This window comes from Pogonomyrmex barbatus, unplaced genomic scaffold, assembly GCF_055798465.1.
Source record: "Pogonomyrmex barbatus isolate J1 unplaced genomic scaffold, ASM5579846v1 scaffold7, whole genome shotgun sequence".
Classification (NCBI taxonomy): Eukaryota; Metazoa; Arthropoda; class Insecta; order Hymenoptera; family Formicidae; genus Pogonomyrmex; species Pogonomyrmex barbatus.
The window spans coordinates 4590370-4616674 of NW_028297171.1; the positions used below are offsets into that span (position 1 = coordinate 4590370).

At 35.7% G+C, this 26305-nt stretch overlaps 2 protein-coding genes and 1 long non-coding RNA gene across 8 annotated transcripts in view; 1 reads left to right on the forward strand and 2 right to left on the reverse strand.

The window, feature by feature from the left end:
- LOC105427312 (uncharacterized) overlaps window positions 1-15664 on the reverse strand; it is a 74900-nt gene extending 59236 nt beyond the window's left edge. Inside the window, exons 1-4 of one of the 6 annotated variants that reach the window (XR_016140842.1) lie at window positions 15434-15664; window positions 14385-14452; window positions 13618-13722; window positions 4767-5206 (exon numbers count right to left, since the gene is read on the reverse strand). This is a non-coding gene — a long non-coding RNA (uncharacterized LOC105427312). Of the gene's footprint in view, window positions 1-4766; window positions 5207-13253; window positions 13723-14384; window positions 14453-15433 lie in introns of those variants that run through there. The other 5 variants (XR_016140844.1, XR_967884.2, XR_016140843.1 and 2 more) reach the window with 5 other exon arrangements.
- Window positions 15665-16008: 344 nt separating this feature from the next.
- Window positions 16009-18111, forward strand: LOC105427313 (splicing factor YJU2). Its single transcript, XM_011638980.2, has 3 exons — window positions 16009-16215; window positions 16311-17015; window positions 17108-18111. Exons 1-3 carry the CDS (start codon window positions 16192-16194, stop codon window positions 17426-17428), a joined length of 1050 nt encoding a protein of 349 aa, XP_011637282.1. The 5' UTR covers window positions 16009-16191; the 3' UTR covers window positions 17429-18111.
- On the reverse strand, window positions 17621-23331 carry LOC105427316 (uncharacterized). Its single transcript, XM_025218317.2, has 10 exons — window positions 23199-23331; window positions 22753-22965; window positions 21467-22350; window positions 21102-21221; window positions 20687-20802; window positions 20420-20559; window positions 20155-20273; window positions 19364-19700; window positions 18933-19144; window positions 17621-17759 (listed from the first exon to the last, which is right to left on the reverse strand). Exons 1-10 carry the CDS (start codon window positions 23202-23204, stop codon window positions 17735-17737), a joined length of 2172 nt encoding a protein of 723 aa, XP_025074102.2. The 5' UTR covers window positions 23205-23331; the 3' UTR covers window positions 17621-17734.
- Window positions 23332-26305: the final 2974 nt, after the last annotated feature.

Sequence of the window (26305 nt, forward strand, 5' to 3'; positions counted from 1 at the left end):
GAACCGCGTTCGGCGCCGATATGGTGCCACATGTCGAATCGCGATACGAACAGATCGGTCGAAAGCGAATTTACTGCACGTAATGACTCCGCCCTTTTCGAGTCAACGCCAGATTTCAACAATCGCTGAAGTAAGACGTCAATTAATCGCGCACGCCCGCAACCGCCGATAATTAAAAGTCTTTTCTTTCCAATGGCAGAGAAATGTAAAATATTATAATTTACAGTTATATATGCAAATATATAAATATAATATATATATATATATATATATATATATATATAAAATTTATATACACCTACAAAATATATATATATAAAATTTTATACACACACACACACACACACACACACACACACACATGCGCGCGCGCGCGCGCGCGCGCCCACACACATACACATATGTGTATATATATATATATATATATATATATATATATATATATATACAATTATTGATATATAAATTTATCTCGTATATATAGATAAATCATTGCTGTAATAATTAGAAGGTGTTTACGCTCTACATAACGAGTTTTGCTATCACAGAATAAATTACGCAGTGTGATTAAATTTGTCTACACACTCTTAAAATTTGTTATACGTTCAGTTCCTAATGAGTGCACTATCATACTCGGTTAATCGATCGCGATCACTAAATCACGCGTAGCCGATCAAGTAGAAAGTATAAAAAAAAAAGAAAAAAAAACGAAATCGTGAACGGTTACGGGTTGTTGAACCGGTGTTGGCACGCAAGTCAGGTGTATCTCGATACATACGCGACCAGGCAACATTCTTTCGAAAACGAGCGCATAAGTAAAAGGGCTCCGGATCGAAGAAGAAGGGTCGCGATCCGGAATGCAATTTCTGAATTGTCTGCAAATCAGAAGCGTAAGTCGTTCCGCTTCGTTAATCATCGCCGCGAAAATATCTCAGAGAGATATCCTTTTCGTTTTTACTTTCGTTATTTTCGTTAAATGCGAATTTAATTTCAAATTTTATCATCGATATCGTAAATAATATCATTTTAAGAGCGTACAAGCGGAACTGAATATGCTACGAGCATGAAACAAATATTATAAAAAAATTAATTTTTAAGTTTGTAATTTAAAAATAAAAAATAATAATAAAAAATACTTATGATTAAAAATACTTATGATATACTTATGATTCTTGAAATAGTTGATTAGTGATGAAACATGAAATTCTGCTTTTCAAATTTGATTTATGGTTATCACTTAGTTAAACCGGAATCATCCATCTAATTAATTCTTCTATTTCCTCGTTCCTTTTTCATCCTTCTCCCATTTCTCAAGTTTCTCCAACTGTCATTTCTGTTTCACTTTCTTTCCCTCCCACATTTTCCGTATGCACCTCTTCAATCTCTCACGCCTCACGTCTCCTTCCTCCTTCCTCCTTTCGTATCCACCTCCTTTCTTCACTCCTTCGTCTTCGCTCCACTCCCCCTCGCGACTCTCCCCATCTCTCTTCCGTAATTCCTTTGCCCTTCCTCGTTCCTTCGTTCTCTCCTTTGTCTTTCCCGCCACCTCTCTCTTTGCCTTTCTCGCTCTCTGACCCCTCCCTCTCACCCCCTTTGCCACCTCCTCATTTCATTGAGAACGTCTGGTATGCGGGGGCTTTTTATACAGGAACGGAGCCTCCGCCGCTGCTGCCCGGCCTAATGGCCAGCAAGGAGCAACTCGGGAGGCTACTCGTAAGGACTTTCGTGAGTCTTTCGCGCGAGGGGCCACGTTGGGATGTGGCCTTCAACTTGCAGCCAAGGTTTTGAGACTCGCGCGCATGCATGAATCCGGACCCGCTATCGAGAAGGAAGCGAGTGAAATGTTCCCATGGAGATTATTGCCAAGGTTAGCTCATCTTCGATTCGGCGACTATGGATACCGAGTCGATTCATGAATTCACGCACACTTATGTATGTACGTTCACCTTGATTTGACCATTGATAGAGATGAGATAAAAATCGTAAGATAGCAATAAATATGTTTGGTAATGAAAAAAAAATATATATTGTCGAGCGAAGAAGTAATTTCACTATCTTGTTCGCTTTAAAACTTATTAAAAGCGAATCAGCTTATGACATATGTCGATTCATAGAATCATGCGAGGTAAAGATGCTATATCATTGATTATGGAACATGCAATAGCATGTTTAAGGATTCATTGAGGTTTTTGTTTCCTTCTCGCTGCTTTAATGAATCTAATGACCTATAAAGATCCATTTAAGGACTGCGAACATATTTATTTATATGTCGATAGGCAATTAATAAATGTGAATTTATTTAAAACCTTTCATATTACTCGTTTGATTTCAATTTCTAATCTATTGCGTTACAATTTTTAGTTTTCTTATTTCTTGAATGTAATAAATAAATCATTATAGTACAAAAGAACAAGTTTGAGTTTACTAAATTTTAATTTACAGACGAGATTTTTACAACACAGTTGCTTCTCTTTAAAAAGCTAATTTAAATCAAGTCATTGTTTATTTATCGAAAAAATACGCGTCGTATCGGTTCAAGATTATTTATAACATTTCAGATAATTATCCAACTGTGAAGTAAAAGTTAAAAAAATTGGATCAAATTTCTCAGTTTTCAACAGGCAGCGTCGTTTATCGTCAGGTCGGTTAACATTGTCCTCGAGGAATGTAGAAGTCACAATCGCTCGCTGTCCACAACGCGCAATTTACGGTGAAGCATTTGCCTATCAATGTCTCGAATGCTGAGGGAATACCAAGAGAGTAAAAGACACGGAGAAGGATGCCGGCTGTGCGAGATCTTCGCACGACAGTCGCGCGAGGTTTCCGCAACACGACGCCGACGCGGCACGTAACGCTGATTGCATGTGTACACGCGCGCGGTTGCAAATCATGGTCCATGCGCAAAATGCATCGCGCTGTGCGGTATGTTTCTGATCGCGGGAGGCTTCTCTTCGCGGTTCTCTCTTACGAGGCAAACAAGAAATGAGAGACAGCCTTCTCGACGTGCGCAGATCCATGGACATTCTCGGACGTCTCTCGGGTGCAGCGGCAAATTTAGTTCGCCCTCCTTGGAAGAAGATAGTCACAATTAACAATAATTTTAACGTTTGTTTGAAGCTGCGCGTAATGAAAAGCGGATACAGTTTGTTTTCTTCAATTTCTTCAACATGAAACGATACGTTTCTCGAGATCATTGCGTGTGATGACTCGTAATACACTTTCCTCTATGGAAAATATAAATTTTTCTCCGCTTAGCCGTTTCTCATTCCGTATAAAAGAATTGACAAAATTGTACATTTTTTCACGGTCACGGCCTCCCTCCATGCTGGACTACCGGTTTAAATCTCCCCTTATTTACCATCTACGATCTCTACGGGATCTCTAAGCCTCTCGCGAGGATGAAGTCTTAGTTGCAAATAAGGTTTGCACTTGTAACAAAGACGGCCATTGAGTCGACGCGGGAGCTATTAATTGCGATTGCTAAGCAAATGTGGCGAGCGTGCGCGGGCGAGCGCGCGCGTGCGCGCGAACGAGACGGGATTTCGCGAAGCCGGTACCCGCGTGAAACATGCGTGGTCATTCTTCTCCTCCTGTCGTCCCTCTCCCCCCCCTCTTTCCCCCTCACGTCCTTCGTAACGGACTGTCCTTCCTTCGCCGGCAATTCCTTCACGAGTCTCGCCGAAACATCCTGCCTGCACCGGCTAACGCCTTTTCCACGTATAAAAGCCTCGACGACGCCGACCCCGGGCGCGATCGCGCTCGCGCTTGCGCTTCGCGCCACACAAAGCCGTGGTACCATCGCACCGTCGCCGGCTCACATGTAAATCACGTGTGCCACACACGAGGCGCGCGGTATTAACCGGTGGAAAGAGCTCCGAGAGCGAGAGAAGGAAGGGGAGGGGTAGGGGGGAGGGGGGCGAGAGAACAAACCCCCGACATCGGATCCGGTAGACGCGAGAGAAGCTCGCATTCCTCGGGAGATGCGAGGTGTGGTGTTATATAATGGCGGCGAATACGCGCGAGTGTGACGTATTAATTTGATTACAACCTTCCAAACTTGGCGGAAATTGGAGAACCGAGCGCGGAAGCGTACTATGAGAGATAGAGAAGGTAGAAGAAGTAGGAAAAGATAGAAATAGTATCGCATAAGTGACGAGTAAAGGAGTCGTGTCTTTTATTTTCTTTAATGTATTTTTTTTTTTTCTGGAAACGTCATCTTAAAATAGACATTTCCTTGATGTTAATCGGTGATCGTAAATAATATTCGCAACAGAAATGCGAGAAACATATGAACCGTTTGATTGACAGCGTGAGTTAAAGGTTAATTACAAGTGGCATTTAAATGTCATTCACGCAAGTCTTTGGAGTTAAAAGCATCATATGTTGTAAAGCTAAAAAGAAAGACTATAAAAATTAAACAGTAAAAAAGAAATGCATTTTTCACAAACGTTGCCAAATAAATAACATACAAGAAATTGAATATGGTCATGAGAAAAAAAGCTGGTAACAGATATTTTAAGAGATTCTTAGAGTTCATTTTTAGCTCAAAGAGGTAGAGGAAGGAGAAAGGAAGAGACAAGTGTTTGTTACCAATGTGATACTAGCGCGCCAGACAGGTTGAGCGAGGCAAAGATGCATACCAATTGCAAGGATGCATCCGTTGGAAATTGATGAGGAAGAACAACGGTTGCCCGCGACAGTACGTGAGCCTGCAAATATCTAATCGAGGAATCCGTCAAAGGAAATAAATATGTGCGAAAAACAAATTTTTGCGTCGAGCGATTCGACAATTTTTTAAATCTCCAACTGATCCACAATAAATTTTATAATATTAATCATTAACAATAAGTATCCTAAAACAAGCGATTTTACGCTTTACAATTTCTTAATTTTATGATTCTGTTTTACATGTAACTACTTTCAATAACTCAAGATATTTACATATCATAAAATAGCGATAATAACTTTCGTTGAATTTGCGAGATATGGACTGATGATAGAGCAATAAAATTTTGAATAAAAAAAAAACAAATTGCATATAAATATCCTGCAGTGTGATAATCTTTGCGCCAAACACGTGGGCGTGGGAAACGGCCTGATAAGTGCACGACTTTTCGTGCGATTACCTTGGACCGCGAGCGTGCCGTTCGAGGTTGTCTGGTTGTCGACGTAGGCGTGCAATACCACTTACGGCATCCTTCCTTTACTGCAACACAACAATTCGTTACTTCATTCAATCATATTAATATTACAGCTCTCCTTTATTCTTCCTCTTCCATGTCCTTTTGCGATCTACCGACTTAATGTTTTCTCGTCAACGTTTTAAATACGAGATATTCCGTATTTGAGGATTTGAAACATAAAATAATTTTTCTTTAAGAATGTTAAAATATCGATAGTTTCTGATTTATGAGTTTTAATTGAATATCGAAAATAATTATCTTCGTTTATCGCTATGTTCTGCACAACTTTACAGATTTTACGTATTTCTATTCCTAGCTTATGCAAAAAAGTATACTCAATGGTTAGAAGTATACGTCTGTTATTTACAAATTTTATAATATTTGCATCGTAGTTCTCCCCACGGAGGAAGTTCCATCGAAAGGAAGAGACGGAGAAAGAAAGAGAGAGAGAGAGAGAGAGAGAGAGAGAGAGGGAGAAAAAAAAAAGCGCAACGCTCACATTCGTTCATTCATTCATCCATTCATTCATCCACGTAACATATTATTCGCGGAAGGAGAGTCACTATGTATCCAACACTCGATCGGATGTTCACAAACATTCGCGTTGCGTTGGCAAGCACGAACTCGCCGTGTTTGTCGATCGCGGGAGGGATCCGCGCGATCCGAGTAAGAATGCCGGCTCTCCTCGGCCGCGCGGGCGAAAAAATACGGCACGTGTGTTCGATTAGCCAGTGTTCCTTTGTCGTAGTGATCGTGCATCGGCGCGACCACCACTATCACCGGCACCCACCATCATCGGGAGTTGTCATTCACGAACCTAGAGAGAGAGAGAGAGAGAGAGAGAGAGAGAGAGAGAGAGAGAGAGAAAGATCACGCCGCGCCGATCTCGCTGGCGAAGCATCCCAGACGGAGCCACGTTGTCATCCGGTCATGCTGCGTGCGATATACACCCGCAGCGCAACGCGAGTATCATGTTTTATTTATAGCCAGCGACATGCTGTCTTAACAATGCTATTTCCCCCCCGGACCCATTTTCCGCGAAAAGATAAACGGTGTAAACGCCTCTTGACCCGCCTCGAATTCTTCCTCAATGTGATTTGATAGATGGAAGAAGTGATGTCATAGAATATTGTAAGTAGAAATAGAAGATCTCTCCTTCTTTCGTTTTTTTTCTATTTACTTTTGAGTTATTGTCAGCTTTCAGATATTGTTTGATGTAAGCTTCAGTAAGATATTTTAATCTTTTGAGAAGTATTAATGATAGCGGTTTTGCTCTACGGAAGATACTTTCATCTGTGATGTCAACTCTACGACAAGAAAATCAAGATCTTTCATTCTCTTTTGGCTTACATTATCACTGTTTGATTTAAGGACGCGAAATTATCATTTTATATCTCGATAAGGGACTACGAAATTCTGCCTCGGTAAAATTTCATGTTTCCCTTATATATTATTTTTAATCGACATCTTTTTCAGGGAGTGTATTTTAAACATGTCCGCGTATGCATCAAAATGTACATTTTGCGAAAATGACAATAGCAATAATTTTTTATTCATTGCTTTTTAATGTCGATCTTTTCGTATAATTGCAAAAATGAAGGAAATGAAAATCCGAATATACAGTGAGAAGCACAATTTTAATGAGTTTCAATAGTAGTATAATAATTGTAAATGAAAGTTTCCCAATAAAAACGCATGTCGATTTTCCAATATTCTATTTGTTTAAAATTAATTCGTATCGAATAATCTTAAAAATTCTTCCGAGATTCGTGATAATGTTACCAGTTCTAAAGTGGATATTGGATACCTTTGATCCAAACAACATTATCTGCTTTGCTAGAAAATTGCAAGGAAGTATTGGTTCGATGGCCATCATTACAGTGCGCGTTTGCGCAGGTAATGCCGCTTTTTCGCGCGGCTTTTTGCCAAAAGGATGTTTCGCCCGGTCGGGGATCAATCTCGTCCGCAGCGAACTCAATAATTCTTTTCGGACGCTGCCGTACAATGTTAGCAATTTAATGGGGGTTCATTGTACCCGAATATACCCGCGCCTCCCATAGTGATCGTTAATCAACAACCGGGGGGTAAGAAGCTGGCGAAATTTTGGAGCATAACATCGAGATGTCAGTGAAAACTGATTATTCAACTTAATTACTATACTAATTCGCATCTAAAAAAAAATAGCAATCAATTATTTTAGATACTTTCAGGCTAAAAGAAAATTACTCGGAATTGTTGATATCAGAATCTGCATTTTAGGAAACTTTTATATAAATATTTAATCTATACTTCTTCATAATATTTCATTTGATATAGGAGAATGTAAGTTTAGCAAACACTTCTCAAACAGTTAAATATTAAAATTTTTGGTTCAATACTTATAATAATTCTATTAATTATTAATAATAATTGATGAAATTTAATGATTTAACATTTATTTTCAGTTAAATTAGTAGCAAAAGCTGATTAGTACTAAATCTTCCTGGCATGAATCGTACTCTGGCATGTTCGATAATTGCTCGATCTTTCGTCGTAGCCCACGAGCGGAATGGAAACTGGACCCGTTGCATTTAAAGAGCTCGGGACACCAAAAGGATCAATTTAGAAATCAGTCGCGGCCGGTCTGGTTAAACCGGTCGCCCCTGTTCCTCGTAATTCCTGAATCACTAGAAAAAAATCCGCCACGAAAGACGCTAAACTAACTGTCTGATGTATCGCTAATGCCACATGACCGATAAAATGATTATCGAGTCTTTAGTGATAGCGCGATCAAAATGAACTTTTGTCGATCTTTTTACCATTATCGCGCTTTATCCCATTAAACTTTTCGTTTCTATTACTTTCTACCCGATTATTAAATTAAATTTCTGTGTGCAATTGTCATTGGGATTTAAATCCAATTAGAGATCTTCAAGAAGAAATTAAAAATTTTTAATCGTAATCGTAGAACGATATATCAAAACTTTTTGGTATATTTCTATTTGATATATTTTGTAAATTATCAGAGACAAAAATGTTTGTAAATGTTTGTAAATTTATCTCAAAAGAGATATAAGACATTTTGATAAGATATTGAAAAATTATACAAATAAATTTTTCATACTTTAATAAATTTTAAAAATATCTACATTGAACGAGAGAGAAAAAGAGTATCTATCCTTCCATAGCGTTTCTTCGAAAACTCGATAGCGTTGTAGTATCAATCTTTTTTTCAGCGGACTTCTAAGCGGACAGAGATCGAGCAAGCATTCATTCAGTACTGAATGAATAATGATATCAGTAAAAAAAAAAAACTATACGCGGCGAGGGGGTTCTTCGGGTTATCGATCGTCACGGAGTACGTCGCAAGGCCGCAACTATCGGCCATTAATTTAATTGTGGAATCGCAACGGCAGGATGTGTGCTCCGAATGCAATGGCGATTGTTTCGGTGTGGCGCGATCGCCGGTCCGCATCCGATGTAGGAATCCAGCGATGCGGGGGGGCCCCGTTGCGCACGCTTCGGAATCCTGCGTCGTGCGAACGGGCCGTAGGACCCAAGATCCAGACCTGGAGGAAAAAGAGATCGCCGAAGGATCCGTGCTCCTGAATGCCGCTCCGCTTTCAAGGGGATTTAAAACTTGGGAGGAAAATATTCGGAAAGAAATCGCTAACATTTCGCGATGTTACATACGAGTTATCTTGATATAATTAAGTAATATCAATAATATTTTATCGATGTGTATAGATTGTCCGATAATTGACGCATATTAAGATTATTTCAAGATTTATCTTCAAGATAAAACTATAATTTATTATTTTTATTATGTTTAGAATACCAGTTTTGCGCATTGATATTTCTTCCCGTAGTGTCCTTTATTAATCTTGATAACGTTATAGTAGTTATATAGTAACGTTATAGTAGTTTTTCAGAAGGTGTAAAGGTAAGATCCTTTGTATCTTTAAATACCGATATTTCCCCTTTGTAAATTTTGAAACGCATGCCATCATCTTCCCTCCTCTGGGCCAGGCACCCAGATACAACCCTTTTCGTTATTTCCGTCCCTTTATTCCTCGCTGCGGTATTTCTCGGACTTCTCTTGATCGCATGTCGAACTTTTTGACGCGACCGCTTATGCGAAGTTCGGTGCACGGCAGTGATATCCATTCATTTCGCCGGTATTTTGATGCTTGGGGCAGAGAGCGAAGGCGATGAGCAGAGAGCCGAAGAGGAATCCGATAATCTCTTTAGCAGGGTGTCACGTAGGTGCTGCAGTTACGCGGCAAGTTTTTTCGTTTATCATGTACGAATCGGGAAGGTCTTCTTCCTTCCAGCCGGACCGTGGGATCAAACAGGATTTCACAGACGAGGCGTAGTAACCGAATACACGCCGATCCCGAAGCCTCGAAGCCTCTCGTGGAGAGGTTGGTGCGCGTTTCAGGTTCGAGAGAGACGTAATTTTCCAAGCACGATTTATCGAAGGAATACCCATTTTGCCTCGACGTAACGTTTCGTCATGCACTTCGCGCTTGCGAACTAAACCGAGTGTTGCTAATCGCGTTGCTCATATTTTTGAACGACACTCGCTCTCGATATCTCGCTGCATCCGCGATATCCCGCACTATTTTATTAAACCAAGCAAATTTCTTTCTGTATTCAAAAAAGAAAATCTATCTGATCTTTGCATTACAGCTACTTGTTGTTGTATTACTTCGGTCGTACTCCAATTCGGAACTGACTGATACGGACAAGAAAAATATATACGGCAGGGTATTCGCAGGAGGATTTTTGCTTCTGGCTCTAGTTTTTAGCGTGATAAGCCAACGCTGCCGTCAGCGCAAATGGTCTCTTACGATCTCGATGGTATCATAGCGATTTTTGCCTCCTTCTCGTCAGTCTCGCACGACAAATGTCGGTCTTCATACTCACTTTCAGAGGCGCAAGAACTATATTCGCTATGCAAGCGGGTGATTGTCACTTGGAAGTATCGAGTCGTGAAAGCGCTTTATCGCGACGTGCTACCTTCGTCACACACACACACACACACACACACACACACACACACACACACACACACACACACACACACACACACACACACACACACATGCGCGCGCGCGCACAGGTAAGCCCGAGCTCGCGTATCTCGTGTTACGACCGTACGGACTTGGTTTGTAGTATCATAGTGATGTCCAGTAATCGTAAGTCGACGATAGTGCATACGCAACGACGGGAGGGAAAAAATGGGTCGCGCGCGTATACAATTACGGCCACAGATACGGCCGGCCGGCCTTTAAAAATGACGCCGGCAATTTAAAAGCCCGTAAAGTCTAATTCATTCAGCGGCGCAATCGGACAGGTATTTATAGAGCCGGTTCTCCATACGCTTTTCAGGTGTAAGAGTAATAATAGTAGCCGTTTAAGTGCCAGCCCTAAGTTCCTCTCAAGTTCTTCGAGGAAGCTTCACAATTTTCATAAATCACGTGTTCCTTTTTATCTTTCTGTTTGATTAGCGCGAAGTAAATATCGTTTAAGTGGAGTCCATGGAGCTCGTTGCCATTCTTATCGATTAAATATTATCCGTAATGAGCGGTTAATTAAATTAATTGAAATTATTTAATGTTACAATATAAATAATGAAGAGTTTGCTCGTGGAAGAATATTCTTATGCGTTGTACGACCCGTTTCTATCTGTTCACACTGTGAGCTGCGTAGAGACGACAATTCTTCGAAAGCCTTGAATATATTTACTTATGGGCCAGGTCACTGTCTCAATATTCCCGCCATTCAACTGGAAATTCTCAACCTGTGGGAATCCTCAGGTAGGTCTGAAGAAGAAGCTGGCTTAAGTATAACGTTCCTCTAAGATTTCGTTAAGAATACACGGATTTTTGAGCGGCGCCGACAATACCACCTAAAGTGCTCGCTGATCTCAAAAGACGGATAAATGAACCTGAAATTTCGACAGGTTTTCCAGAAGAAATTTAGCGCAACAATTGTGCATCCAGCAATAGTGATGCGAAGGAATATCAATAACATTCGCTCGCGGAATTTCTTTCTTTTTGGCAGATTGATCGATGATGAAAGGAAACGTTGCTGTTCTCAGAAAAAGAAAGAGTTATGTCGCGAAGACTTCAGATACGTGTAAAATATGGAGATTTTGTCGTACTCGCGCGTGAAAACGAGCGAACGCTGATAAAGGAGGCGAAAACAACAAAGGAAGTGGGTGGAAGAGAGAAGCAGAAAGACGGTCACCGCGAAATAACGATGATCTCCGATGTCACACAGAGGGCCGCCGGCGTCTCTTCACGAGGACGAGGAGGAAGAGAGCTTTGGCCAGCTCGTGTTTCGCTTTTCGGCATTCCGAGAAATATTTTCATGTGCCCTCTGCGCGCGAGATCTCCCTTACACTTCCCCTGAGCTCCCTCTTTCCTGTTTCTCTTTCTACGTCGTTTTTCTCCCTCTTGTTCCCTCCCGCGCTCATCCAGCTCTGTTCGGCATAGATTCGATGGGCCGTGTTCTCGGGGGTGGATACGATGCACTATCCATGGGACGCCGAAGGAATAAACCCCGAAGGTATCCAATGACCAAGAATCCCCGATGCGGTAGGTTCGACCGGATGAGAAATATACTGTTCGTGCTTGTGCCGACCATGGATTACGAGTGCTTTTAAAGCGATACTTTTGGCCGTGTTGTTGGATTTCGTTGTTGGATATCGTCGTAAAATCGCGTTAGAAAGAGAGAAACGAATTTTAAAAGGAGGAAACAATTCTAAGCGATTCTAGTGAGAAAATGAGAACGAAAATCGAGAATTTATAGCGAAAAAAAGCTTGTTAATTAAATATAATATTTAAAATAATTTTTTCGGCAAGAATTTTATAAAAATTTTCTCTACTTTTATATACTTTATTAGAGTTCAGCGAACTTGAATCTTTATCTTTGACATTCTTTTGTTAAATTTGTTGAATTTGTAGAACTTTTTAGTGCAAAAAATAAATTGAAAAAGAATGATGCAAAGATCAGTTCAGTAATTTTCATTATTCAATAATTTTCTCAAATAAATACAATATATTTTTCTCTTTTACTTAGTTGTATATACATTTCTCTTTTTAAGAATTTAGAAGCTAATTGGGAATTAGAATCGTGAGTAAAATGTATGATTGATCAATCACAAATTCTGAGGTTTGCTTCTGAATAACAAAATCAAATATACTATTGAAGAGAGACTATTGTGCATTCGTATGAGTACTCTTCTAATTTCAAGGCTGAGCGCGATTTCCCGAGGTACCATATCTCGAAGCACAAAGCTCGAGTTCTACGATTCTGAGCACGATTGACTGACCTAAATCGACCTGTTCAAAAGACCTCGCACCTTACTGAATAACCCTCATCCATAAAAACCTATGCGACGACGAATTGAATTCTATTTCGCGAAATGCTTTTATATGAAAACTATTCCGTTCGGTCAGACGCTTATGTTTATCTATTTTAGAAAATGGAAAGGGCAAGAGGGAACTGAACATTCCTGAGTTTCTCTAAACTGAGTTTTGTGAATTGAGTTCCTTGAAGTGCCGACTATATCTAAAACGAATAGATTTTCTCTTTTTACACTTTCTAATTGCACAATAATTTCATTAAAAAAATATTTCTTACTTTATAATTTTTTCTTCAATTTTCGGTTTCTGGCTAATATTTACGGACAATCAGTGACTTTCATTCTTGATTACACAAAGTGAATAAAAAAAAAATTCTTTCTTATTTCATTCCATCTTGCGCAAATTACCGCATTTTTTCATAAAACTATTTCTTTCTTTCCAGTCTCATTTCATTTGTATGAAATGATTGTATGTTTAATTATAAAACAATTTACAATAAAAAGTAAAATGCAAAGTTTGTAGTAAGTAAATAGAAAATATATAAAAAAATAATTTGTTAGTTTTCTCAATTATTTCAACAACTTCAACAACTTAAACATATTTTACATAAAATGATAAAACTTTCCATATATCATTATTTTTACAGTTACATCTGTATTTATATTTGTATTTATACAAGACTATCGAATTCTCTATCGAACTATCGAAAAGAAGTATATAAACTTCAATTCTAGACAGAATTTAAATAGACAGACTATACATATTACACGAGATGGGTCAGCCTCTCCTACAAGATTTAATCATTCACATGGATATTATGAAATATGATAAAATTGCTATTATAAAACTAATTTAATTATATTGTATATAAATATAATTTATAATAAATTAAATATTTCAACGAAAATTTGCAAAATGAAAAGTAAAAAGCTTACAAATATCTTTATATCAAATTGAATATATTCCTAAAATTATTTCCTTAACCAAATTTCTTATTTTAATAATTTTAACATATATATTTAACATAAAATCATTTTATAAAACTTTGCATGTGTTATTGTTAGAGTTTCAAGGCTTACCTGTGTTTAGATGACCGAGGTCATTGAACCCTCATGAAGTACATTGACTTCAGATGTGGACAGCAGCCAAGGGAGCAAGATATGAATTTTACACAATGTGTTATCCTAGAAAATTTGAGAGAATAATTATTCCCAATGAATAATTGTTAATTCTATAAGTTTCTATAATGTTAATGTAAGCAATTGATTATATAAAAATATTGTAGAATAGATTAATATTTATAATTAGAATATATTTATTAGAATATATTTATATATAATTAGAATATATTTTAATTTAATTTTCTAAGACATACAATATTAATTATGTTTCTTTTTACTCCTATATTGTAAAGAAAAAAGTACTTTATTTAACTCTTCTTCTTTCCTTCTAGATGTATTAAAATTGTTTCAAATACATTTTACAAAACATTTTTATAATATTTATTAATAAAGTTATTGACAAAGATAATAAAAATATTTAAATAATATTTATATAATATTGATAAATCTATGAATCACACAATAAAGAAAATCAAATAAAAAATAAAAAAAAGGATTTAGAGAATATGTCACGTGCGCGCAAAGTATGCGTTCATTAGTATTTTAATATAATATTAATTTTTTTATATTTAGGCTATATTCTCCAAAATGTTGATTTTAAAGAAAATTTTACTCAATGATTGTTCCAAAATCTTATGAGCATTTCCAATTAGTTTTTAATGAAACATATATTTATAAAAATATATTTATTAAAAAAGTTTATTTAAATTTTTTTATTAACTCACAAATTTTATTTCTGTTCGCACAACGTATTCTCTTATATACAGCAGGAACACTTCCATGACCAATCCTGCTGCAACAAAAAAGTTAAACACATAAGTTAAACACATTAAAAATTATATCGCAAATCCATGCATAATTTTGTCTTTGCATTCACCATTATGAAAATACATTTTTATATTGTTAATAATCTTCAATGATGCACCAACATCATTTTAACAATTTCTTTATGTATGTCCATGACTTGCTGTTAAGTGCAATAATGTATAACCTATTTTACTTTATTTTATAATTAATGATAAAAAAGGTATTTCCTTTATGTTAGTTTTTAATGTTGAATATATATTAATATAATTTTATGTTTTATGTTAAATATTCTAATATTCTGTTAAATTAACGTATTTAATATATTTAGTATATTAATTCAATTAATGTCAGTAATTTGTATTAATAAAAATAATTTAAAAATGTTTGTTGCAATTATAAATAAATTTATAAAATGAAACTATGTTCATATTTATTTATTACAAAAAATCTTGTTTTTCTTTGTTCTACTTTTATTCTTTTGCATATATGCTCCTCTATCTTAAATTCTCACTGCAGTTTACTAGATGTAATGGTTTACATTTTCGAAAATTTTCAACATTAATATTAATCAATAAATTTTTTAATAATATAATAGGTTTAATAATTTAACAATATAAACAACAAATGATATGGTAAATAATTTCTATACTATTATTGATATTATCAGCATATGCAACAAATGAGTTAAATAAATAAAAAAAACTTTCGGAGAAAATAATTCAAAAGTATATGTAAAATTAAGTTAATGTTTTAAATATTAATATCTAGAATTATCTTCATGCAACTTGAATGCACGAATATTGGACAATTTTAAATGCTTCCCATTTAAAAACTACTATATCCTTAACATTTTGATATTAGAATTTTCGTTTCAAAATAATTTCAAAAAATAATACTAGCAGATTAGCAGGTGATAGATCTAGAATACTGTATAATTATTCATATAATTCAGAAATTTATTATTAACCTGTTGATGTATTGCAGATGATTTCTTACCGGATAATTTATGTATTTTGAAAAGAAAATATTCTTTCTTTCAGGATAAAATAAGGTGAGTTTTTTAATTCATCGATTAATAAATCGCATTATGCGCAAATGTAACTTTGCTCTATAAAACAGTAAATGCAGTATTTGTGCATTATGCAATTAATTAATTGATGAATTAAAAAACTCGTCTATAGTCTGAAATATAAGAATTTATTATAAGTACCAACCTTAATCTTGAAAGCGCAACAACGACTGAGTTCCGATATTCATTGTCAATATTGAAAATCTATAATATATGTGACATGAACTATATATTTTCAGTGCTGATAGTGAATATCGAGTGTAGCAATGTACATATATCGTGTACACTAAAAGTGCTTTCCATTTAATGAAGCAAAATTGACACAATCGTTCTATCTTTCTTGCCTTTCAATGAATAATAAGAAAGAAATGATACTTGTATCGATTTGTGTGATTATTGAATGGAAAACACCTTAATTCAGGTACAAGGAACAGACCTCATGATCAGGAACACCCAATCATGACTGTTGTACGGTTGGCAATACTGAATGCAGCCGACAACGACGATTCAACTTCATTCAGTGTATATCTTAAAACTTAACCTAAATTGTTTGTAATCTTCGAATTTTACATAAAATTCTCTATTCATATAGAATTTTAAAGCCTAATCGCGGACAGAGAGAGAGAGAGAGAGAGAGAGAGAGTTAAAGTAGCAAGATGTCGGAACGAAAAGTTTTAAACGTAAGTATAAAAAATATTACTTTTTGCGATGAGTCCACATCGTCGACATTTTCACGTGTCTTGATAACTGTCCTTTATCTTTTTATATATACTAGAAATACTATCCGCCGGATTTCGATCCTTCGAAAATCCCGCGTATGAAATTGGCGAGAAATCGTCAGTATACTGTGCGGTTGATGGCACCGTTCAACATGCGATGCAAGACATGCGGTGAATATATCTACAAGGGCAAGAAATTTAATGCGCGTAAGGAGGACGTCGAAGGCGACGATTACCTGGGCATACGCATTTACAGGTTCTACATTAAGTGTACCCGTTGCCTGCAAGAGATATCCTTTAAGACTGATCCAAAGAACACGGATTATGAGATAGAGGCAGGTGCCACGAGAAATTTTATGGCGTTGAAACTTGCCGAGGAACAGGCGCAAAGGGAAGAGGACGAGGAGAAAGAAGAAGAGGCCACCAATCCGATGAAGCTCTTGGAAAAGAGAACACTTCAATCAAAGCAAGAACTGGAATTGTTAGAGTCTTTAGAAGAGTTAAAGGATTTAAACCGAAGACAGCAGACTATAGATTATGATCAAATGTTAGAACAATATGATACTGAAGCTGCTAGGCAGAGGACAGAAAAGGAACAAGAAGAATTAGATGAACAATATATTAAATCTGTATTTGGCAAAAGACAATTAGTTGGGACTGTTGTGGAAGAAGAAATTGAAGAGTTGGAAAATGAGGAAGAAGAAAGCATTCAACCTCCTACAAAAATATTTAAAACAGACGAAGCAAATGGCAAAGAAACAGTAAGATTTTAATTTTATATTTAATGTGATTTATTTATTTTTTAATACAAGAAAATTAGATTAGAAAACTAATTATAACTGGTTATTTGCAGGAAAATTTCATACAGTCCTCAAAATCTATTAAAGCATCATTGTGGTCAGAAAATACAGGATTATCTAATAAAAAGAATTCATCTACTTTAATCAAGAAAAGTAATATTGGTATAAAGATAAATGCAAGATCGTCACAGAATAAAACATCGATCGAAAATGTTTCTTCAGATAAGGAAACAGTTTCACAGTTGGAAGAAATACCTAATATTTCATCAAGTACATCGAATGCAACAAATACCAACACTAAGATGGATTATGTAGGAAACGGTCTCTCATTATTAGGTGCCTATTCGGATAGCAGCGATAATGACAATGATTAAAGCAAGAAATAAATTAATATATTTATATATTAATATATATATTAATATATTTTTCATGTATATATTTTTATTCACAATAGAATAAATATTGTTATATAAAATAAACGGAGCTACAAAGTGCGTTTGTATAAATATGTTATTTGTCTCAAAATATATGTGATGTATCACATGAAATTTTTAATTTTACATATTTTAGATATTTATACACACGAATTAGACATTAGACATACACGTGTAATTTCTTGGTATCCAATATATGAATCGCCGGTTGATATTTATAAGTTGTGCTGACGATTACAGAATTTCTTACAGGATGCCGAAAGTTCTACTCCTAAAACATAAAAGGATATAAGTTATCAAAAATATAAAAGATTAAAAATCGATTTGTTTGCAAGGCTAGGCACTGTAAAAAACTCTGTCATCGAGTTATACCGATATCAATATATGTAGCAGGAAGTACCTAGCCTATCAAAGCATGACTGTAATTAATATACTTGAGACGAGAATACAAATCCTAAGAATTTAAAAAATTTTATCATAAAAAAGTATAAAAATGGTTGTCTCAAATATATTAATAATGTCTATTTATATCTGACAACGATTAATTTATTAAGAATAATGGGTAAATACTGATGTAAATTATGATGTGAATTAATAAAAAATTATTAAAGTTGATTTTATAATTCTGAAGAATATAGTATTTCACGAAACATGTTTCATATTTCGAAATCATATTATCACATAATCTTTCAAAGATACTTCAATATAAAATTGTTACTCAAGATGAAGTGATCAATTTACAATATAAATATAATAAGGTTTATCTGTAATATATAATATAGATGTAGATAAGAAATATTGATATTATATAGTGCGATTAATCGGATTGCATCGAAGAGAGGCATGATGAAGAGATCGTCTTGGCAAACGACCGCGGTATCGATAATAATATTGGTCACGTCGACGACATGATTCTCTGACACATTTCTTTGCATTACCCTGAATTATAATAGGATTAACAATGTCAAAAAAGCAATTTGCATTTTCTTCGGACGAGATGGACTCGTTGGAATGAAATTTATTTAAATAATTCGTTGGTTCGCCAAAGGCTTCCAGAACCGAAGGATCCATCAGCCAACCGTAAAGAGATCTTCGAATGGGTGCGTGATGGTCTCCAACGTGATGAATTACGTCACCCCTGTATTTTTCATTAACTTCCCGTTGACATTGCTCGCAAATAAATGTCTCTTCTTTATTGGAAGAAACGCGATACCAATCGTTAAGATGAAATTCTCTCGGCGGAAAATTCGAATTCTTCGTGGGTGGAACGTGATGAGAAAAGTATCGATACCGCGGGGATCTTGATCTTTTGCACGAATGCGGATAATCAAGATGGAATCTTGGCGCGGATGTTTCCAATAACACTTGTCTCGATTCGCAAGAATAAACGCGTGATAATCCATCGCTCGATCGAGGCTTACGCAAGTACTTCCTGGCAACGTACCGGGTGTTATCGTTTTTGTTCTTTTCTCGCAAGCTCACTTCCAATTGCGCGATACGATGCTCGAGCCGCGTGCGTTGCGCCTGTGCGCGATCCTGCTGATCTTCCAATAGCTTCACCAGCTTCTCTAATCGCATCACCTGCATCTGCTTGCCCTCAAGCGTGGCATACAATTCCTGAATCGCCTCTGTCTTCGCCACGATTTGTTTGTTGATCTAGACATACAATCATTATTAGAGAATAAAATCTTAAGTAACATAATCTATATGACGAAATCGACATAAATCAGAAGACACATTGGATATATTATTACTTTCTTCTATACATCTATACATCTATACATTCTTCATTCAGCTTCTGAATGAAGAATGAAAAAGATTAAAAGGATCAGAAAGAAGATAGAAAATGCTGAATATGATAGTATCTTGTATTACTTCATCGATATCTTCGTAATTATCATTAGTGGGATTCGTCGCGTTTGTCTGCTTCCCTTTGAGGAGGCTCAGTAACTCGTCTCGAACTTTAAGGAATTTGCTCTGCTCGCGCATCACCCGATCGCGCTGTTCTAATTCCAGCTGCTTTTGCGTCAGGGTAGTCTCCAATTCTTGGTTTTGCTGTACAGCTTCGACCAAACTGTTCCGCAAATCACTGATCTGTTGCTGAAGCTCTATTGTATCGAGTCCTTGAGTCTTGCCGGTCTCTTTCGCTCTCGCTTGAAGACGATGCTGGATCTTCGATAACTGATTCTCTAGCACTTCATTCCTCTCTTGTCTGCAGAATAAAAATTAAGAGTTTGGACTCAAAACTAATTGGCAAAAATTTAAATTTTAAATGTATCTTTGATCCAAAAATCGTTAGAATTGTAGAATTGTAGAATTCTTATAATGTAAAGACAATATTATTATATATAGATACACACACACACACACACACACACACACACACACACATATATAAATATAAATCTATATAATATATACATAATATAGATATATAATATAAATAGATTTTATATTATATAGATCTATATTATTTAAAACAAAAAGAATTATTTAAATTATTAATAGAGTGTATATAAATTTGCTGCAAAATCTTTTAAGGTGGAAACAATTTTTTGTCGCGTTTTTAGCGACAATTTTGAAGATGTTCAAGCATTTGATTACACAAATATCAATTCAAGCGAATATTGGCGGGATAATATTCTAACTTGACACTAAAAGCTTACGTAAATCTCGTAATCTTTTGGAGTCGAGCGTTCTCTAGCATCAGATTCTGGAGGTCATTAGTCTTGGCTACGAGTTCGGCGGCGAGCCTATCCTTCGTCTCATCTTCATTGTCACGGCTCTGCGGGTGAATGAAAAAGATGAATAATTGAAACTAATTTTGAGGACGATTTATCGGAGACGAAAATCACGGTCTAACAAGCGAGAGGAAGTGAATGATTCTTAGTTCTTATACGAGCAGAGGTTCCGAAAGTAGTGCAAACTAACGGCTGCCTGGTGCATCACGGCGACAATCTCTTGCTTTTCCCTCTCGAGTTGCTCGGCCTTCTCCTTCTGTTTCTCTAGCTCGGCTCGGACTGCCATCAAGTCGTTATACAAGCAGATTTCATTTTCCGTGTGAGCGTTATCTAAAGGCCGATAATCGGAATGGAAGCTTTCAACGAACAAATATACGACACTTTTGTGTCGACGTTTCATTCAGGAATTGTAAATGAGAAGTTTTCTCGATACTTTGAAATTATTGAGCTTACCTACCTGTCACAGCTATATTATTGCTTTTCTCACTCGCGAGGTCGCAGAGCAGCTGGCTTTTCTCCTCGAGATGTTTGCAACGTTCCTCCATCTCAGATAAGGCACTTTCAGCTTGTTCTCTATAATGAATTTAATAGAACTCAATAGAATTATATGAATATAATAAAATTTCTTAAAAAAAAAAATGTATGCAAATTTTAATTCAGAAAGAAAATAATGTGAAGAATATATCTTTTTCATTATTTATACGTTATTATCTATATTTGGAGAAAATATATAATAATAACATAATGATATGATAATTATGATAATTATGAAAATTATGATAATTATGCAATTATTTTTCTTCAAAGCTAGCATTAAAAATTAATGATATGCGGTTGTTAAAAATGGAACTACAATTAAAATAAAATATTACCTCTTTTCTCTCTCTTTAATAATCTGTACGTCAATCGTTTCAAATTTTGCCGATAACTCCTTAATAGTTTCACTCGCTTCGGCTTCTTTGCGAGCCATCTTTTCTTTGAGCTCCAGCATCCTAAAACAGGCAACTTTAAGAAAATATAGAACAGAAGAGATCGATCTTGCCCTTATTCAAACAACTTTACTTATAAAACTAAAGGTATTTCTTTTTAATTTTTTAAATAAAAATCTGATTTTATTAAAAACAAAACATCCTTATAGCCTCATTTATTCATGACTTAGAATTAAACTTTTATATTTCTTAAAGATCGAGAGTAAAAGGGGGGGGGGCCGAGAATTCGGCGGGATTAAAAGGACAACCGTGATTCGAAGCTGTCACGTTGCTTCTCCATTTTCGCCATGAGGCTCTCGCTGCTCTTCATCGCCTTGTGCATATCTTTCATTCTCAGCTCCATCGTCTGATCCTTCTGCTTCAATTGGGCCTCCAACGACTTGACGCTGTTCTGCAGCTGTTGCGACTTCTCCTCCTCGTTAGCCACGTGCCCCTCCAGCTCGTGAATCTTCGCCCGCGCTTTTTGCATCTGCAGCTCCATCATTCTCGTCCTCTCCTTCCCTTGATTCGCCTTGTCACGCTCCGCTTTGAGTTCCTCCCGAGCGACACTCAGCTGTTCCTGCAACAGGTCCCCGCGATCGGCATTCGGCCGCTCCTCCTTCACGCGCCCGCAATAATCGTCGTATTCGCTACGCAGGCTCGAGGATCTCTTCGCGAACTCGGCGACGAAGTCCTTCTGGGCCGTCCTCAGTTCTTCCAGTTGCGCTTTCATCTCCTCATTGTCTCGCGTGAAATTCGCCTGCTGCGCCTCCATCTCCGAATAATCCACCAGGATCAACATGTTGTCCGTCTCGTCCTGCCGGCTCGATTCTGTCAGCCAGGACTTGATGAGGGACGCGAACGACGAACTCCTGTCCAGGGCGCGCTGACAGATCTCTTGAGAACGGTCGCAGAGATCCTGCAGCTGATTTTGCAACAGCAACACACCGATTACCGCCGACTCGTCCATGCAGATCGGCCGCTCGGCGCAGTCGTGCCGCGAGCCCGTCTCGATCGGCGTCGGCGGGCTTTGTTTAGGACACTCCACTTGAGGCGATCTCAACTCCTCGATCTTGCCCGGGTCCTTGCCGCCGACCGCGATTATCTTCTCTCGCAGACTCGACATCTCGTCGTACAGATCTCGTGCAATTTTCTGGAGACGCGCAACAGAGAAGAACGTCGTTTAATATCTCAAAGTTTAAATGAGAGCTACAAAAAGACAGCGCGATAATTTATGCGCATACAAGATTGTTTAAAAAAAAAAATATATATATATATATATATACATGCATTTATAAATTTATAAAATTTATAAATTAGAGGAAAGTAACATTAATTATCGCACCCTTTTTTATATTCTCTTTGGCTCTTCATTTGACAGTCTTTGTATATTATTATTATTTCATCTATTCTTTTTTATATTTCATCTCGACTATCATTTAGATCTCTGACCTGATTTCGAAGAGGATCTTCAAAAATTCCTAAACTATCTACAATCGCGTAATTGTGTATGAGAACTCGTCTTTAGGAAAAGTTCATGTCGCTCGACAATTACTTGTTTATCGAAGAGCGTCTTTTTCAGATTCGTATATCGTATCCTTTTCGAGCTATATTGTATCTCGAGCTGACGCCTCTCCGCGGGGATTATATTTGTCGGCTTTCTATTAGACATGTTCAAAGTCTTCATACTCGGTCGACGAGCGGAGTTGTTATTAGAGTTAATCCCGCTGGAAATCTCTTCGTACATAGGATGACTCACTGAATCGCCCTATAAAGAGATTATGAGTCACTTTTGATGAGCGATGAACAAATATCAAATATATTTTGTAAATTATTATAAATAATTGCTTTAAATCAAGCTTAATTATTGCGAATATTGATATAATGATAGAAGATGGAAGATGGATGATAGAAGATGGAAGAAAAATCGCTGGACATGTAATCTGTTTGTATTATAACCAAAACTATTTGGCAACATATTATGCCAAATAATTAACGTACTTGCATGGCATTCCGTCCAAAATGAGTTGTTGGAATTTTACTCTTGATTTTATTTCCAGTACTTGTCACAGATTTCTTCGAGCTATTTGATGACGGACGATCTTCCGTTTTTGCTATAAGAATGAAAATATAAGCAAATATCCATCTTTCTTCATTAAAGCAATTACAAATAATAATACAATAAATATGTGTGCGATTTGTTCTTTTAAGTGTATTTTAAATACCTTTAATTTTTTATTTTCTTTTATATATATTTATCTTTCCTTTGAAGCGTAAGAAAATGCATATAAAAGGAATGTATTCATAAATACAATGTGAAAGATAATATATTATACTTTGACAATTAGTATCACTTTAATATAACCTCTATATAATATAATTATTTTTTATATTAAAGTATTTTAAAATGAAATTATTTTTCATTGAAATTGATATTTATTAACACAATAGATTTTTCAAAATAGATTGCTCAATCGTAATTATTTTATAATATATCATTATAATATATCATTCCAAAAAATAATAAAAATAAAAAGATCATTGATTATTAAAGATTTTTTTTAAAACTTCTTGTCGTAATAATCACAGAAAGTAAACGCAAGAATGAAAAAGCAGCTTTTGAATTTGCAGAACAGTATTTCTACCGGCGTTATAGGGTTAAATACTACAATTTTTCTATTTTACGTCACAGTTTGCGAATATGAAATGACAAAAATGCAAAGACTGCAGTTTCATGTTTTTATATCACGAGTTTTGATGTAAAACAACCTGGAGGATTTATCTCGACCGCTTCGCTCAGCATTATTCCGACTTCTTTTCACGGTAATGTAGCTCGATCGGTGACAGTTGGATTTGCGAATGAATCTGAGGGAGATTTCGAGGGAGATGAGAATAGTTTTAATTTCGTAATCTTGTTGGTTGGATAGCAAAACGACCGTGCATTAACATTGATTCGCGCGAGACAGTCGACGACTTTGTACTGTTTCGAAATCGCGATTAATTTTATGTGCGATGATAATACATTTCGATAATAAAACATGTAAGGCGAATTTTTTAATTCATCGATTAATAAATCGTATAATGCGCAAATGTAACTTTGTTCTAAAAACAGCTTTTGCGCACTATGCGATTAATCAATCGATGAATTAAAAGACTCGTCTATAACTATGATAAAATTGATCAAAAACTCCTTTAAAAATTACATGTTATTTATTTTAATAATTAAATTTATAAGATTTTCTATAATAAATTTTTAAACTAAAGGTATTTTACAAAACATTTGAAATGACGGATAATTTCATATATTAAAAAAATCTGGTTAAATAAAAAATAGTCTAGTTTAAAATTGATTTAAAAATTAGTTTTAAAATAGTAACAAAAAATAAAATAATTTAATTTTTTTAAGTGGTAATTTAAAAATTAATGTAAACGAAAAAAGGAAGTAATTTTTTTTAATTTATTAGCATAAATATTATAAATATTATATATAAATAATTGTAAATATTTGTTAAAAAGTAAATTATCAACGATGAATGGATGCGATATATGCATGTTTTCATTAAGTATTTATCGCAGCTTCCTGGAAACCGTACATTCGTAAAGCCGGCTGAATTATGACAGACAAGCGGCGCCATTCTAATTACCAAAAACTGAGACATTTTAAGAGTTTCGTCATACTCGAACAAATAAAGCAATTCAGTGATAACAAGGTCAAGTTAATTATTCGGCTTAATTTGGTTGACTTTTTTATGTGTGGATTCGCGATGGATTAATTGTTGGTATACTCTTTAAGAACGTCACTAAATTGTGATTCGTTTCATAATATGATGTAATTGATATCTTTACTAGCAGTCGTCGCATGTTGGGAAGTTTATTGAAAGAAAGAGACTGAGAACTTCGAGAAATGAAAACTAAGAAAAGTGTAAGCTATTGCATTTAAAAATAAAGTATGGCTTTTGATCAAACAAGAAATGATTGCGAACAACCAACAGATACAACAGAACCAGAACAGAACAGAAATTGCAAACAAATCCATACTGCGATATTTTATTCACTAATACTATTGCGAAACTTCATTTCTACAAACAAACTCTGTTTTCTTTCACTCGCAAGACGGAAACTTACAAGAATGTTTGAAATTGAGAACTCTAAAATTACAATTACGATAGCCGCACGGCCATAGCAATGTTATCTTAAATATATATATATATATATATATATATATATATATATGTTATATTACAGGAAAATAAACGTAACTCTCTCTTCTTTCCTTTTTCCATTACATACTTTATTTATATTTCACTTTTACCTGTAAATTTATACAGCAAATCCACATGGCTTGTTTATCATCAGAAACATATAATTACTACATTGTTGAGGTAAAACATTTTTAAGTAATTACTTGAAATTATTGACAAATTTTTCGCAAATCACCATAAATTATATATATTAATCAAACTTCAAAACGTTTTGATACATCAATCAATAATTAATTAAAAAATATAATTAGATAATTTTTAATCTTTTGTTAAAAAACACTTTTATATCGTAACATTTTTATCTATTAAAGATGTTACACATTAAATTTGGAAATTTTAGTCACAGAAAAAGATAATGCTATAAACTCAGCTTCAGCAAGCAATCATTTTAGCTTTGTGATTCTGAATTGTTACGTAGTTCAAGTTTTGGAAAAGGAGTCACAAGCCGATACTCGCAATCTCATATTTAAGACTGTCTTAAGTATTGTCTTAAGAGATTATCAGCCACAGAGCCGTATTAGCATCTTAAAATATACTTAAGACAGTCACAAAATAAGAATCGACTGTGAGTACCGAGAGTCTTTTAGGGCCGAGACCCACACTTTTGCATAAGGCACAACGCATAATGCATAAGAGAAATCAATCAATCAAAGTCTTTTATTTTCATTATAGGTGTAAAAATGGAGAACTATGATTGCTTCATTTTCTTATGCTGTTATGCGGAAGTGTATGCTCCCCTGGCCTTACCGTTAAGGCGCGACTGCTTCGACAATCAAAATAATTCAAAACTTGATAACATCCCGTGGTCGTCGCGAGGAGAGGAAGCCCATACAGAGCGTGTCGCGC